This window comes from Rutilus rutilus (assembly GCF_951802725.1).
Source record: "Rutilus rutilus genome assembly, chromosome: 5".
Lineage (NCBI taxonomy): Eukaryota > Metazoa > Chordata > Actinopteri > Cypriniformes > Leuciscidae > Rutilus > Rutilus rutilus.
In genome coordinates this window covers 27,703,872-27,721,092 of record NC_140213.1, presented here as the reverse complement: position 1 = coordinate 27,721,092, position 17,221 = coordinate 27,703,872, and the positions used below count along the sequence as shown (strand labels likewise).

Below are 17,221 nucleotides of genomic sequence, written 5' to 3'. Positions count from 1 at the left end.
ACAAAAAAACTGGATAACACTTTATTTTGATGGTCCCTTTTGAACATTCTGTTGACTATGAGTAACTTTGCAACTACATGTCAGCTAACTCTCATGAGAGTATTAATAGACGGTCTGCTTAATATCTGCTAATTCTTTATTGTGATGGTCCTCCAACAGACATTCTACTGACTATAAGAAACTTTGCAACTACATGTCAACTTATTCCAAACCTAACCCTACCAGTCTACTAATACTCTACTACAATACAACATTACTTAGTCAACATAATGTGTTAAAGGGACCAAAGTGAAACGAAAAAGATAAAGTGAAACAAAAAACGGTCACTCATCTTAAGCCTGGTTCACACAGCAGGATAATTAGGCCGATTTTAGCCCTGATTCACCCCTTCCGACAATCTTAAGGATGCTCCGATTATCGTAAAATAATCTGATCAGATATTCCTGCCGTGTGTGGTGTGTTAAGACTGCTCTCGTCTGCTCGGAAGGACGTCGGGACCGCTCCGATCTCAAATCGGGGATATCCAACATGTTGGATTTTTTTGGCCCGATTTCTCCTTGTGTGTGGTGTCCCCCGGGGACAAACGAGCACGCAGCTTGTGGACTGTGGGTGTAGCCAATCAGAAAGCGAGGTGACGAGGCGGCGAGGAAGCACCGGGAAACAAAATCAAAACAGCCGGCCGCATGGCGCAGATGGAGTTTTTTTTCTGGTTAAAAACAATCTATCGCCACGTACTGCGTCCTATTCGTCCGCCATGATTGTTTACTCTGAAGTCACGTTTGATCTCGAGGGATTTTGCAAGATTTCCCGTCTGACCTGGGAATGCTTGGGAGTCAAATCGGTTTGTGTGTGATGTGTTGATTTTGCCGTGTGGCTGCGCACCACACACTGTACGACCAAAACTGTTAGACCCGTGATTTTTTTATCGCCGTGTGTGGGGTCTCTCAGGTTTGGAAAATAGGCCGACAATTTTAAAATCGTCCCGTGTGAACCAGGCTTAAGTTCATCGCAATCTCACCAAGTTCCATTATAATCAATGAAGCTGACAACACAATGAATCTCCTATTTACATAATTGTTTATAACAATGAGGGTATTTGCAATCGTGCAGAACTCAGAATCCACTCAACGCTCAAAACGCCAGAGTTTTTGTTCAGTGCTAACTTAAACACCTCTGATCGGGCATTGTGTTCAAGAAATCACCAGATATGTTTGTGATTGGCTGCATTGCTCAATGCTGCAAAACACGTTGTAAATACAAACCTTTGATGTCCTTAAGACTTGAGACTCATGCTTCTTGCCTATGCACTGGAAACAAAGTAAACTGGTCCTTCTGATCAGGTGCGTGATGATGCTGAATGGTACTGAAGCATGTTGCATCGTAATGCTCCTTTCGCTTCAATGTGCTCATGACCTGATTAAAGGGGGATAGTTCACCCAAAAATTTTAAGTAGCCCATGATTTACTCACTCTCAAGTCATCCTAGGTGTATATGACATTCTTATTTCAGACGAATACAATCGGAGTTATAGTAAAAAATGTCCTGGCTCTTCCAAGCTGTATAATGGCAGTGAATTGCTGTTTCTGTTTTGAAGTCCATAAAAGTGCATCTATCCATCATAAAAGTGCTTCACATGACTCTGTGAGGTTAATAAAGGCCTTCTGAAGCGAAGTGATGCGTTTGTGTAAGAAAAATATACATATTTAAAACTTTATAAAGTAAAATAACTAGCTTCATATATACACCTAGGATGACTTGAGGGTGAGTAAATCATAGGCTAATTTTCATTTTCGGGTGAACTGTCCCTTTAATCTTTCTAAATGCAGTGAATTTTGGCTTGCACTTCTGTAACCAAAGCTGAATTGTCTTTTCCCATGTGATGTGTCAGTCATGGTCCCATAGCTGCTAATTATCCTCTGGCTCCACCTGCCTGCTACAGTAGCCACACCCCAAACTCATGCTATAGGTATAGGTTGAGCTGAAAAGAGATTGATGGATCTGAGTGGACCGCTTTCAGTGTTTCAGTGGTGCCTGAGGGGCTCAATGTTCACACCTTTGGGGGAGATAAACCCATGAATGGCTTAATAATAGTAGTCAATGAACAATAAACTGGGTTAAGTGAATGTATTTTAACAAAAATCTTACATACCTCACCTTTAACATTCTTATGGAAACTTAAACTTTTTTTTTTTGCTTTATTTTACAGTACATGTACTTAGAGTGTACTTACCTAAGAAAGTAGGGTTGGTTCAGGGTTAGTACCTAGTTATTGTGATTACTATGAACTTATAGTATATACATGGTGTAACGAATCTAGGTATTAGCTCAATTGATATAGGGAATCAAAATTGATGTACTGGGGTTGTGATTCATCTAATTCGCAATACAGAATTAATAAAATTATTGAAACCGAAAATTAGATAAATTGTATACACTAGTGACCCATCATAATGAATTATGATTTAATCACTAATATATCAACAGTCCATTCCTCAGATCAATTATCAGAATAATTTTTAATGGAAATTAATGTAGCTATCAAACAATTTGTTTGTCCAGCAAACGGCCGTAAGATTAACCCATCAATTTCTCAACAAAATTCATCTCTTTCTTATAATTCGAAGAAAGCTATTTTCTGTCCACTGAAAATCACTTTCCTGTTCTTATAAAATATAGGTTACGAATAGTAACACAAATATAAAGCTTTTGTAGCTTGGATCGGATGTTTCAGGGACTTCGAAATGTTGAGCAAACAGAAGCAATCAGGAATATATTGTTTTAATAAAATGAAACTACGGATACAGAATTCTACATTTACACACGGAATACATGTATATACAAACAGTAAAACTAATGAGACAGACGCATACTAATGAGAGAGAGAGATTGTGAAAAAGAGAGAGGATGAGCGAGCGAAAGTGAAAGCAAAATAGGGAGAGATCGCAGTATGGCAAAATCACAGACAATGTAACCTTTGAGAGAGACAACAAGAAATCACATCAATCAAATCAAATCAATAATCAATACTTGCATATGGTTCTCTTTGTATTGCTGAGGAAAGAAGATGCGTGTGTCGTTCTTTCGGAGCTGGGCGTGTTCTCTCGTGTCTTCCGGGGCGAGCAGACTCGCGGGAAGATTAAGGTTCACCGAACGTGAAGTTACCAAAGAAACAATTCAGGCTAAGTTCATTTTCCTCTTAGGTGGAAATGAACAAAGGAGAATAGGAAAAACAAAGACAAAAGACTAAACTAAAAAGAAAAGAAAAAGAAAAACGGAACTCCTTACGGAGTTGTACAACCGGGAACCTCTCTGTCAGGGTTTACAGATGAAGCAGACAAGATGGTAAGTTTAAATCTTTAATTGCAGAATGAACGGAGATGCAGATAAATGGTGAGTATCAGCAACACAGATAAACAGAGAATGCTTAGCTGGATGGTAAAGTCTCTCTTTCTTTCTTGTAGGTGACCAAGGATGGAAGATCGAAGAGGATGGCAGGCTGGCAGATGGATGGTGATGCGACTCAGGTAAGGATCCAGGTAAGTGCTCAGGGGGTCTGAGAGTCATGTAATGACGTGTATAGACGAGACCAGACGAGGAGTGAAGGGAAAGTGCTGGATGAGGCAGGGGGCGAAAGCAGCTTTGGGCTGGACAGGGCCAGCGGCGAAGAGGACTCTGAGCTGGACAAGACCAGCGGCGAAGAGGGCTCAGAGCTGGACAGGACCAACTGCAAAGAGGGCTCAGAGCTGGACAGGACCAGCGGCGAAGAGGGCTCTGAGCTGGGCGGTACCAGCGGCGAAGAGGGCTCTGAACTGGGCAAGACCAGCGATGAAGAGGGCTCTGAGCTGGACGGAACCAGCGGCGAAGAGGGCTCTGAGCTGGGCAGGACCAGCGGCGATGAGGGCTCTGTGCTGGGCAGGACCAGCGGCGAAGAGGGCTCGGTGCCGGGCAGCGACGAGGGCTCGGTGCCGGGCAGCGACGAGGGCTCGGTGCCGGGCAGCGACGAGGGCTCGGTGCCGGGCAGCGACGAGGGCTCGGTGCCGGGCAGCGACGAGGGCTCGGTGCCGGGCAGCGACGAGGGCTCGGTGCCGGGCAGCGACGAGGGCTCGGTGCCGGGCAGCGACGAGGGCTCGGTGCCGGGCAGCGACGAGGGCTCGGTGCCGGGCAGCGACGAGGGCTCGGTGCCGGGCAGCGACGAGGGCTCGGTGCTGGGCAGCGCCAGCTGCGAAGAGGGCGTTGAGCTGGACAGGACCAGCGGCGAAGAGGGCGTTGAGCTGGACAGGACCAGCGGCGAAGAGGGCTCTGAGCTGGGCGGAACCAGCGGCGAAGAGGGCTCTGAGCTGGGCGGAACCAGCGGCGAAGAGGGCTCTGAACTGGACGGAACCAGCGGTGAAGGCTCTGTGCTGGACGGGACCAGCGGTGAAGGGTCTCTACTGGACGGGACCAGCGGTGAAGAGGGCTCAGTGCTGGGCGGGACCAGCGGCGAAGAGGGCTTTAAGCTGGACAGGACCAGCTGTGAAGAGGGCTTGGAGCTGGACGGAACCAGCAGTGAAGGCTCTGTGCTGGACGGAACCAGCAGTGAAGGCTCTGTGCTGGACGGAACCAGCAGTGAAGAGGGCTTAGTGCTGGACGGGACCAGCGATGAAGAGGGCTTTGTGCTGGACGGGACCAGCGATGAAGGCTTTGTGCTGGACGGGACCAGCGGCGAAGAGGACTTTGAGCTGGACGGGACCAGCTGTGAAGAGGGCTTTGAGCTGGACGGAACCAGCGGTGAAGAGGGCTTAGTGCTGGACGGGACCAGCGATGAAGAGGGCTTAGTGCTGGACAGGACCAGCGATGAAGAGGGCTTAGAAAACTTTGGCTCTGGCTCGGGGAGAACGACACTCACAGACTCTAGCGGGCAGGCGACTGGCTCTGGCTCTGGCGGGCAGGCGACTGGCTCTGGCTCTGGCGGGCAGGCAACTGGCTCTGGCTCTGGCTCTGCTGAACAGGCGTGAAGAGTGGGCTGGATGTGAGGACTGGGATGGACGTGAAGATCGGGATGGACAATGGGGTCAGGCTGGACGAGTGGATCGTCCACGACTCCCACTGTGAAAGAAGAGCCACACACCCACAGAGTGCGGTCGATGAACTCCGTAAAGGGGAGATGAAAATCACCCCACAAGAGCATCTGTTCTAATGGATTGCTCAATCCACTCCAAAAAGTCATCTTTAGAATATGTGGATCTTTACTCACATCTTGAAAGTAGTCAAGGTATATTTCTACATATTCCTCCAAAGACAAACTCCCTTGCTCCATGTTTAGTAGGTCTGGTCTTCTGTCAGGGTTTACAGATGAAGCAGACAAGATGGTAAATTTAAATCTTTAATTGCAGAATGAACGGAGATGCAGATAAATGGTGAGTATCAGCAACACAGATAAACAGAATGCTTAGCTGGATGGTAAAGTCTCTCTTTCTTTCTTTCTTGTAGGTGACCAAGGATGGAAGATCGAAGAGGATGGCAGGCTGGCAGATGGATGGTGATGCGACTCAGGTAAGGATCCAGGTAAGTGCTCGGGGGTCTGAGAGTCATGTAATGACGTGTATAGACGAGACCAGACAAGGAGTGAAGGGAAAGTGCTGAATATAAAGGGTGAGACTGATGAGGGGGTGCAGGTGAAGCTGATGATTAGTGATTGAGAGAGTGAGTGCAGGTGTGCGCCACGGAGGATTCTGGGGAATGTAGTGCACACACACAGGTGAAGGCTGGCAGATGAAGGGAGAAGAACGTGAACGTGACCGTGACACTCTCACTGACGAAGTGCTCTGGTGGAACTTTCTGTGTCAGTCTCTTATGGAGGGGCTTAGGTTACGCCTACTTCGCGTACGTGGACCAATCACCTTCAGACATTTCAGAGCGGGAAAAGTTCCTTTGGCCTGTCTTCTGCATAGTTTATGATGGTGTTTAGAATTCGTCATTTTTAACCAGACGACCTAATTTTGTACACACAGAATAATACATTTTACTTTAATCTCCTGTATACGGTTGGTTCAGTCAGAATGAGACGGTTAAAGAGAGACCAAGAATGGCAGGTAAAGGTAGAAGGAATATAAAGTTACATTCATATGCAGAATTACACACATTTAAAGTTCACTACATGGCTAGAAATAAGGTTTACCCAAAATGTGATGTACATTAGGCTACAAATGGAGATGAAGCTTGAAGGACTTAACACAGTACACACCTGATTTGTCTAACCTTATTACCAAAGTTTACAAGAATACACAAATTCCAAATGTAAAAGGAAAATGATGAGATGGGAAATTACATCCATGTTTACACATTTCTCAAGTGGTTATATATATAGAAAATATAAGATTGCAGGGTCTAGTTCTCTTTCTTTACAAGAATTCAAGTGAGAGTTGTGGTTCCCTTGAAATTCCTGTTGGGGGGGTCGTAACTTTTATGACCTAGCAAGAGGTAGGGTTACAGAATGTGATCCTGTTAGGGGAATCATTCTTTAGGAATACACTTAAAATTCGAAGTTACACACTAGAGAATCACACTATAGAATAAAACAAAACGAATCAAGCATGCATGCTTTAATATGTCATCTACAGATTCTGAATCACTTGTATTCTGAATTAAATGCAAAGGGATGTTTCTGTGTGTGTGTGTGTGTGTGTGTGTGTGTGTGTGTGTGTGTGTGTGTGTGTGTGTGTGTGTGTGTGTGTGTGTGTGTGTGTGTGTGTGTGTGTGTGTGTGTGTGTGTGTGTGTGTGTGTGGAGGTTTCGTTATCTCTCTGGCTGAGAGAGAGAGAGAGAGAGAGAGGGGGGGGTGCATTTTTTTGAAGCTTGCGTCCTCTTGGGGAAGATGTATATGATTGTCTCTGGAGAGGATCGCAGGGTCGTAAATGGTGTCAGAAGGCAACCCAAAACCCAGCCCTGGTGGCTCCATGCCAGTAATTTAGCTGCTCGAGAGTCCTGATTTACATCCAGTGAGTTCAGAGTGTACAAGGCTTTGGGTTTCATAAGGAATGTGCATTTGTGTTCAGATTCAACGAGCCATGATTCATTAATTCAGAACCAATGAATGAATGATCTGCTCATACGCTACAATGGGGAACAGGACTGTAAAATAAACTGCTACTGTTTTTATGAATAGAAAGTTCAAAATAACAGCATTTGAAATAGAAATATTTGGTAAGATTATAAATGCCTTTACTGTCACTTTTGATAATTTGAGTGCATCCTTGCTGAATATAAATATTTATTTCTTACATGACCCTGAACTTTTGAACAGTAGCGTATATCAAAGTACCATGGTATTACCTTCCGATACCATCATAGAATTGATTTTTAAGAGCTGGATGGCAATTCCATAGGGTTATATTACTGAAAATGACATCACAGCTACTAGTAATTGGATAAAGTTATGGTTTGATATGCCATCATTACTATTCCCTCTGTAATCACAAATTTCACTCAGTCATTTTGTCCTGAACTTTAACAGAAATAAATGAGTTGTACTTTTGAAAGATCACGTAAGACTCAGTATCCTAAGAGGACTTTCACACTGGGCATGTTTGCTGCAGTCCGAGTCCGAGTGCGATTGTTCCTGGCGCCTCCCGCGGCATTGGTCTGGTTTCACAGTCACTTGACTATCGAACCCTGGTGCATTTGCATTCATCTTACATCATCACAAGCATGCATGATGCATGAAAAAAAAAAACTGAATGCACAGCAGAGACTTGGGTTTCACTATGTGCAATTGCTTTCACATTCACACGGTTCCACATTTTCAAACTAAACTGCCAGTGTGAAAGCACCCTAATAAAAGCTGTTGTACATGGAGCTCATGGACCAGATGAATACTTTTCACTTTATCTTGGTAACCCTCCTGTTATGGGCCCCTTTTTCTTGTGAAATAAATTAATCATGTCTGACTGTAAATAGAACATTATACATCAGCCACTGTCTCATCTACTTCCTGTTTTTTCACCGGTGGCATTGACTTGTCGGCTTTAAGCTGCACAAATGCACTTGAACAACAGCACAGAAATCAACCCTTCACATGAAGATTTACTTCTGACAGTCTCATTTTAGGTCTAAAAGACCCTTGTGGAATAATAGATAATTAAGAAAGGCTTTCCAGAGCAGTTGGCTCAAAAGAAAGACGTAAAATATGATGGAAGCCCCGCACAAACTCAAAGACACACTGAATTAACCTCTCACTTAGAACGCACATAAAAAAAACATGAAATCAAAGCCAACCTTTGGATATTAAGGGCCTTTTAGCCTAATGGAGTCTCAAGCCGTTTTTGTGTGGAATCATAAAAGAGCTCCTGTGTGGCTCCTTTCACTCTGTCAGTGTGATTTCTGTGTTTGATAGATGCTAAACATTAAGCTGATAAAAAAGGCTGACCTGGTTGCTGTGTACTACTGTCAAGGGTGCTTTACAGACTCATCAGATCCAAGACATACCTGCAGAGAAGACATTTACATTCATGTATTGGACAAACATTATTTATATTTATTTTTTTGCTGGCTGATATTGACAGTCATCTCAGACTTTCTGAAAACTAGTGATGTGAATGAAGCACCATGCAAAGGTTTTTAGTTACTTATGTCATTATAGAGATGCTCTATTCACAGTCAGCCATGAATTTGAAAGTAAAAGTGGTCAATTATAGGTGGGGTTACCGTTCATTTCATTCATCGTTAAAATGTTTGGATGCTTATTTCCGTCAATGGCGGAAAAGAGTTAATGTAATAACAATAATAATAATAATAATACGCCGAAAATATTTTTCCTCACCCAAATAAAAATCTAATTAACAGTAATGCACTTATAAAGGAAGTCTATGAGGCAAGACATTCTGGAGAGTTGAAATTTGAAGCTTGCATTTTTGTTGAGATCATATACGTTTATTGATTATAGTTTTAGGACTACTTGTCCTAAAACTACTTGTCAGTATTATTTAGCATATTATGCTAAAGTTACAAGTTTACCAACTTGTCATGGCGATGGCAGGAGTTGAAATATTGGATGTAACAAGTAAGCAATACATTTGTCTCATTTGTTAACATTAGTCAGCTACATTAGTTAACATGGACTAACAACCAGCAATATATTCTCACTGAATGTATTATCCTTTCTTAATGTTAGTTAACAAAAATGTCTTTAATTGTTTGTTCATGTTAGTTCAGAGTGCAGTAACTAATGTTAACAGATACAAATTCCAATTTAACATTTAACATGATTTAACATTCTGCAGAATTACCAAAATGCTGTAGAAGTTGTTCATTGTTAGTTCATTTTAACTAATGAAGTTAACTAATGTTAATGAATGAAAAAAGTGTTACCTATATACTATATAAGTCCTACATAATTTCGATTTAATGTCTTGTTCCGTGTGTAAGCCATTACAATGGCTTACAATGACTTGCATTGGAAATGCATTATGTGCAGGGCCGGATTTATGCATAGGCATTCTAAGCATGTGTGCCTATACTCGCACATCCAGGGGGGGGACCCGGGGCCCAATTACAGTGAGGCGAAATAATAGTCTGTGGGTTTTGCAGATATTTATGTGAAGGTCAAGTATAGTAACCCATACTCTGAACTTGTCCTCTGCCCATCCAAGTTGGTGCACACACACATTAGGAGGAGTAGTGAACACACACACTGCAAACTGTGGACACACACCCGGAGCAGTGGGCAGCCATTTTGCTGTGGTGCCCGAGGAGTGATTGGGGGTTTGGTGCCTTGCTCAAGGGCACCTCAGTCGTTTCCTGCCAGTTTTGAGAATTGAACCTGCAACTCTTACTCACTAACCATTAGGTCACGATTACCGCCCTTAACCAATGAAGAGTATTAAAAAGAGTTTATTACTAAACCTTGTAATTCCATTGGATCATCAAACTGCGGTCAAACCACATTACTCAACCTCGCCTCTATCGTAAATGAAGTTGTAACCGCACTGGGTAGTACATTAACATTAGCTCAAATGATCTATAGGGAATTTTAATAATCAATCATGAATATGATTAATATATTGCATATTACAGTTACATTAAATTATCGAAGTTGAAAATAGATCGATTGTATGAATAATCAATCACAACGAATTATAATTCCTCATTCATATATCAATTGTCTTATTTCAGATCGATTATATGAGATAACTCTTAATGGAAATTAATGTAATTATCAAACAGTTGTTTGTCCGGCAAACGGCCGTAAGATTAACCTATCAACTTCTCAATAAAGTTATCACTTCTTATAATTTCAGGAAAAATAGTTTCTGGCCGTGAAACTATCCTCCTGTCCTTATAAAATTTAGGTTACTGAAAAGTAACAAATCGTATAGCTTATAGCTAGGATCAACAAATCATTGACTTTGTAATATGAGCATTTTAGACAGAAGCAATCAGGAATATATACTGGATTTTAATAATTGAACTAATAATACATCGAACTACAATTCACACAGAGTAAATACATGTATTTAAAACAGAAAACAAACAGACGAAACATTATCAAACGAAACGAATTAAAAGAGGATGAGAGAGGAAGAGAAAATGAGAGAAAGAGTGAGAAAGGATGAAAGCGAAAGCAAAATAGGGAGAGATCGCAGTATGGCAAAAATCACAGACAATGTAACCTTTGAGAGAGACAACAAGAAATCACATCACCTTAAGCAGAGACAGACAACCTTAAACGAATTAAAAGCTCGATTATACTTGCACATAGTCTGTGGTGTTGCTGAGGCAGGCGCGTGTTTTTGGAGCTAGGCGTGCTCTCGTGTCTTCCGGGCGAGCGCGGTCGCGGGAAGATTTAAAGGTTCACTGAACGTGAAGTTACCAAAGAAACAATTCAGAATTCATCTCCCTCGTGGAGGGAGAGGTGAATATGAAAATAAAACTTAGTAAAGAAAAGAAAAGAAAGGTCGGGACTCGGGAGTGACGCGGAGGTGCGTGTCCAAAGACGGTGGCCGGAGCCTGTCCGAAGTTGGTGTTTTCCCGGAGTTTGACCGAAGAGGAAGAGAGTGAGAAATCGGCAAATTCCGTCTTTTGAGGGGAATCCCGTCCACGCCCCTTTTTGCGGGGAAGTCAAATCATCTCCCGAGATTTTCAAGCGGGAAGAAGTTTCTTTGTCTTGTCAAGACAAACTTATCTGCATAGTTTATGATAGTATAAAAATTCAGCAGAACACTCCAGCAAGATTGTACACACAGAACAATACATTTTACTGTAATCTCCTATGTATGAGTGGTTCAGTCAAAATAAGACGGTTAAAAAGATACCAAGAATGAAATATAAAACAGCTAAGGATATAAAGTTACAATCAAATGCACAATTATAGGCATTTTACGTTTGATTAACACACGATAAAGTTGCAGATACACAAATTTGATATGGGAAGACATCTAAGCACAAAAGGAAGTACAGTTATTACATTCAAAATGTACTTTTCATCACAAGGAGGGGTCCATGTGGGGTGTTTGTGTGTGTGTGTGTGTGTTAGGTGACTTCTCAGTCTCCCGGGGGGGGGGTTGTAAAGTGTTATCCTATAGCAGGGGGGTCAGGTTACAAGACCATGATTCTATTTGAGAACATTACTTAGGAGAAACACTTCCAAGTTACAAATCAGACAATCATAACCATCGCATAACAGGGCTAACCAGTTATGCAACGCACAAACCTATCAAATACATCTTAGTAATGACTTACATGATGAGTGTAAAGAAACGTTTGTGTGTGTGTGTATGGAATGTCTATAGAAAGTTTCATTTCTCTCTGGCTTAGAGAAAGGGGGTTTGGAATTCTTTTAAGCTTTGCAAAGCTAGGAGATACGGTGTCGTGTTGTTCTGGTTATCCTCCAAGGTGCAATAAAGTGTCGCGAAAGACCATTTGTTGCAGACTAGCTGGAGCCAACACAGATGATTTGCATTCGGGGGTTCAGAGTGTGAAAGCAAGAAGGAATGTGCATTTGTGTTCAGATTCAACGAGCCATGATTCATTAATTCAGAACCAGCGAATGAACGATCTGCTCATCCGCTACAAAGTGCCACACACATTTCAAAGCAATGGTTCTCAAACCTCCCCCCCCCTAAACCTTAAAAAAAAAATCTGCCGCCCCCATTAAAACATTTTTAAAAATGAAAGATTATTTACTTGAAATTGAAAATTGCCATTGAAAAGCACCAGCAATTATTTCACCTTCACCGTGTCTATACCTGATACTAGCGGACAAACATGACAGAATACAATAAAACCCATTGTAATCAGTGATTCTGTTTACATTGGATGCAGTGAGTGCAATGCAGCACGACAAATCCCCAACAATAAACTGATGCTCCGGTCCATTTATGACATGCTCCCAAGCGCTCACACTATTTCTGACAATAAGGACAAATGGATTTGCAACGGTTACTTTGTCGCGTCCAGTGTAGATGGCTTTTAGCTGTTGCACCCTATAACAGTTGCATCCGGTGTAAACAAGGTGTCTGTGTTGCTGTTGAAACACTGAAAAATATAACAATGAGAAAGAAAAATAGATCAGCACATAATTTATATAAACAAAAAAACAGCTCTTTTGATGGCTACCTCAGAAGCTTAGCTTTTTGTATGCCACACACTTTGAGAACCACTGTTTTAGATCGTCTCTGCTTGTTTGCAATGCAAGGGTAAATAAAAAACTGCTTGTTTGAATAAGTACAGTGTTTTCTTTACTTAAAGTGTGTATGTCAGGTTAAAATTTTTTTTTAGATATATTAAATAATGTTTAGATGTCTGAGTGAAAATGTAATTATCATTAAAATTATTACTGTAATTGCCCTACAGTAAGCTTTATAGCCATTTCTGTCAAGATCATATTTTTAAAACGCCGCTGAGCTGTGACGTCATAAGAGGGAGACGTGCCAAAAAAGTTCTATTCAAGTATGGAGAGTTTTGAGTCAGAGGAGATCCAAAATCCCCCTCAAACCTACGATGGCCCACAGCCATACAATTTTGAGCCTCCCAGGCGTGAGACGGATGAGGAGCCAAACAGAAATTTAACTACTTCCTATCGAAGAACCATAAACATCTGGGGCACGTTCAAGTTCAAAACGGTGCGCAACGTTTTGCTTCGGTTTCCGGGTTGAACGTCATGTTTCCTGGAAACGGCATGCACCGGTGTGCAACGGGGTTTGAGATACGTTTTCTCTTGTTTGGTGGGTGTGTCAGAACTGCAGTCCAATCAGAAGCAACATGTATATAAAGCACGCTGTATTAAAGTGTGGGTTCAATGAAACAATGGGTTCAAGAAAAGTAATTTACAAATGTGTTTGATGCAGCTCGGTATACGCAAAAACTGAGGATATTAGAAGACATGTTTGTCGTAAGTTTTATTGTAAAAATATAGGATATCAACATAATGATGTAGTTGTTTATATTTTTAGCTTCATTGCAAGTGTATGACATTTGGTATAGAAATAAACAATGGTAATTAAGTGCTTTTCCTAAAAATGAGAAAGAAAATACAGGGTACTAAAACAATATGAACTACAAATAAAGTCAGTATGTGAGGCTAAATAGATGTGTTTTAGTCTGAATTAGGTAAGATGTGTGCTTCCATTTCAGTTTCAGCAATCCCTTCACTCGATTGGGATGTTCTCTTTTGTTCTGGGCGGCAAGTGCAGTAACTGTAATATCGGGCATATTTTGTAGTATTAAACACATATTTATACCGACTTCATCAGGCTCAGAAAATTATTTACAAAGAACACAAAGAATGGCCTTCTCAGCTGCCATAGTTGCAACTCTTGCGTCGTCAGAACAGTGTGTTCAACCAGAGAATGTACGGGCTCTGGTTCAACGCATCACCGTTTCTGTTTAAAAAACGTTGTGCAACGTTTTGTCGGGGCTGAACGCAGCCCTGGTGTGAAGAGAACCAGTGGAGAGTTGGTCAGGTGTCTTGGTAATAGGCATAACTTAGAGGTGGAACGGTACATGTAAAAGCATTGAACCGAAACGGTACGGTGCATGAATATACACTGAGAATACACGGTATAAAAATAAATAAAACTCGCGTGCAAATGAATTAATGCGGAACTACTGTTAGTCACGCGGGTTATTTAGGGACGCCAAATCTGTAGCTCCGCCTCAGCTCTGAAGCTCCGTGGCTATAATGAACAGGCTGCGATGTCAAGTTTGCAATGCTGGAATATGTGGGTTGGTGGGTGGGTGGGTGTGTGTGAGTGTGAGAGAGAGAAAGAGATAGGCGCGGACGCGATCGAACAGTGGAAACATAAAAACTTTCTCCGTCATTTTCATTACAAATGACCGAAGTCTTGGATACGGAAGCAGCACTGAAATCAGCGCGTTTGGTCCGAACAAACTTGACCCAGGCACGGAACACAGACCTGCTTTTTGGGAAAAAGTGGATGCTGTGACCGGTTTTAACGGTGTTTTTGCACCCAGCACAAACGCAGTAATTCACCATCGTGAAAATACGCCTGCGTATACCTAACTAACTAACTTAAATAACTAACTAACTTAAATAACTAACTAACTAACTTAAATAACTAACTAAATAAATAAATGTCCTAATCACTAATTCTCTCGCTCTATCACTCATCAACACAGCTCACAAACTTCTCCTCAACTCTGAACTGGGGAGACGTCTCCCTCTTATGACGTCAAGCGATTCGTTTGGGGGGAGGAGCAGTTTTAAGCGAGTACTGAAAATAACGAACTTTTTCATCTTATATTCTGCCTTTAGGTATCGAAAAACATAAAAAACTATACATCAACTTGTCAAACGTGTATTTCCCCTAACTATTTTGTGTTTATCTAAAAAAAAAATGTAACCTGACATACACACTTTAAGATGAGAAACACTCTATACTGTATTTATAGGCTAAGGAGCGGAGAAGAGCATCTTTGTTGTTGAGTCATAGCCAATACTGTCTTTTTTGTTGAGTCATAGCCAATACTGTCTTTGTTGCTGAGTCATAGCCAATACTGTCTTAAATAGCCATAGCACTTCATCTTTATGGGGGGGGCACAACAATACATATTTCCTATGTCATAATATATGATAAATCCGGCCCTGATTATGTGTACACTTGTTTGTTTTTACAAACCGAGGGATGAGATGAATTGTAATCGACAGCATGTCGCAGTCAGTTAACACTGTGTGTATAATACATGGATGTGTATTAATATAAATGTTCTTGTACCTTCTCCGTCCAGCGTGCTGAGTAACGAACATGGCCCAGAGGCCTACGAGCTTCACATCTCTGTGAAGGACTACTGCTTCGCCCGAGAGGACCGAATCATCGGCTTGACGGTCCTGCAGCTCAGAGAACTGTCCGAAAAGGGCAGCCTGAACGCCTGCTATCCGCTCGCCAGGAGTGTAACGATGGACGATACCGGTCTGACCATCATGAGAATACTCTCGCAAAGGACCAACGACGAAGTGGCCAAAGAGTTCGTACGTCTCAAATCAGAAACGCGGTCAGCCGAGGAAGTATCGTAAAGAACCACTGGAAGAAGGAAAAAAAAGAGCAGGAGGGATATCGCAACGCAAGACGGTTGTGTTTGTTTTTGTGCATGTGTGTAAAACATCTGTTGGAATGTTCATTTTAAACTACAAGTACGTACAAAAGTGTTTACCTACCGTATGCTCTCTATCAAATATTATATTCTACAAAGTTATGTTCAAGAGACGTTGAATACAGTTTTGTATGACGATTAGTCTTTTTGAACAGATCCTGTATTTGCTCAGATAAAGTGCCAAACATGATGAGTTTAAAAAAAAAATTACAAAAAAACAAAAACAAACAAAAAACAAACACATATGAATTATTGGTGAAGTTGGTATCTTTCTAAATTTGCTTGATTCTTTTGTCCGGTGTATATCATCCTCTCTTTAAGTGTGTGTTTGTTTCGTCTTTTCATTCTCACACCATTTTTAGTAGTTTGTTTGTTTGTTTTTTGCATTTTTGGTAACACACCCTTTCTCACACAGCACTGGTGGTGCATGTCTCGTTTTCTTGGTGATGTCTCTCCCATGTGTTCGCAGTGACTGTGGGCATCGGCTCGGACCCTATCCCCTCCAACGTTTTGTATTTTGAGTCGACTTTAAAAAGAGACCATTTTTTTAAATGGCGATGACTGCTACGAATCTCTTCATACGTGTTTGTAATTTTATAGTCGTTGACAACAATGAAAACCACCTTGAGTGCTGTTGGTCCAGGCAGGAGGGGTGGAATGTTATTTTCGTTTGTTTCGTAGGTTTAGTTCCTGTATGTTTCCTTTTTTCTTTTTCTTTTTTACCATAGGCTTTCAGACTTTCTGAATTATCACTGTGAACATGGGCTCTGAAAGGCAAGCTTACATCCCATTTGTTGACTGTTTGATATCATCTTTTTATTTTTTGAAACAACTTTGATTCTAAAAAAAAAGAAAAAAAAATTACGCCAAAGTTACATGAAAATATTCATACAAAAGCAATCCATGATCTGTATGAAAATCAGTATATACTATGTACACGTGCTACATACTGTACATGAATCATGTTTATAGTATTGCTGAATCATATCTGATTGTGTTTATGGGCCGGGTTCAGAGTTTTTCAGGATGATTTCTGTGAAGTTGTTTTATCTGGTATGAACGTGGTAATTGTTGCTTTACAAGAAGAGTCATATCGATCACTGTCATCTCATTTATTTTTGTTTACAGAGGAAAAAGTTTAACATTTGGTATTTATGCAACATTCCTATGTATTGCACTGATGGCAAATTGTATGTCATGTAAATATATTTAGTGAGAAATTGTAATTAAGGTCTCATTGTTTTAAATTTTTAAGGAAAGCAGCTTTTTCAACTCACTCAATTATCATCATTGAACATTCAGAGTTAACAGAGTTATGGGGTGAGTTTCACAAAAACATGGCCTGGTCATCCCTGATATAAAGGTACACTATGTAACTTTTTTTCTGTTCAGAATTAACAAAATTTAAATAATGAGTCAATACATAATTAATTCTTCTTCCAAAACGTGTTTTGTCTTACCCTGATTTACTGTGGTAAGCTAGTCTCAGCCTCAGACGTCACGCCCGCAGACCGCTGGCTGAACGTCTGATGCATATGGCATACAAAATTGGAAACACTTCAGGAGTTTCGAAGTCGTCATCTGATTGGTTGAATTCTACAGAATTTCCGAGAGGCGTGTGTCGCGTTCTTTAGCAT

The 17,221-nt window shown here is 41.4% G+C and overlaps 1 protein-coding gene across 1 annotated transcript in view; it reads left to right on the top strand.

Annotated features, from left to right (window-relative positions):
- unc13c (unc-13 homolog C (C. elegans)) overlaps positions 1-16,997 on the top strand; it is a 404,470-nt gene extending 387,473 nt beyond the window's left edge. Inside the window, exon 33 of the mRNA XM_084408974.1 lies at positions 15,222-16,997. Coding sequence (XP_084265100.1) covers positions 15,222-15,507 — 286 coding nt within the window. The 3' untranslated portion in view covers positions 15,508-16,997. The remainder of the gene's footprint in view (positions 1-15,221) is intronic.
- The last annotated feature ends 224 nt before the right edge of the window (positions 16,998-17,221 follow it).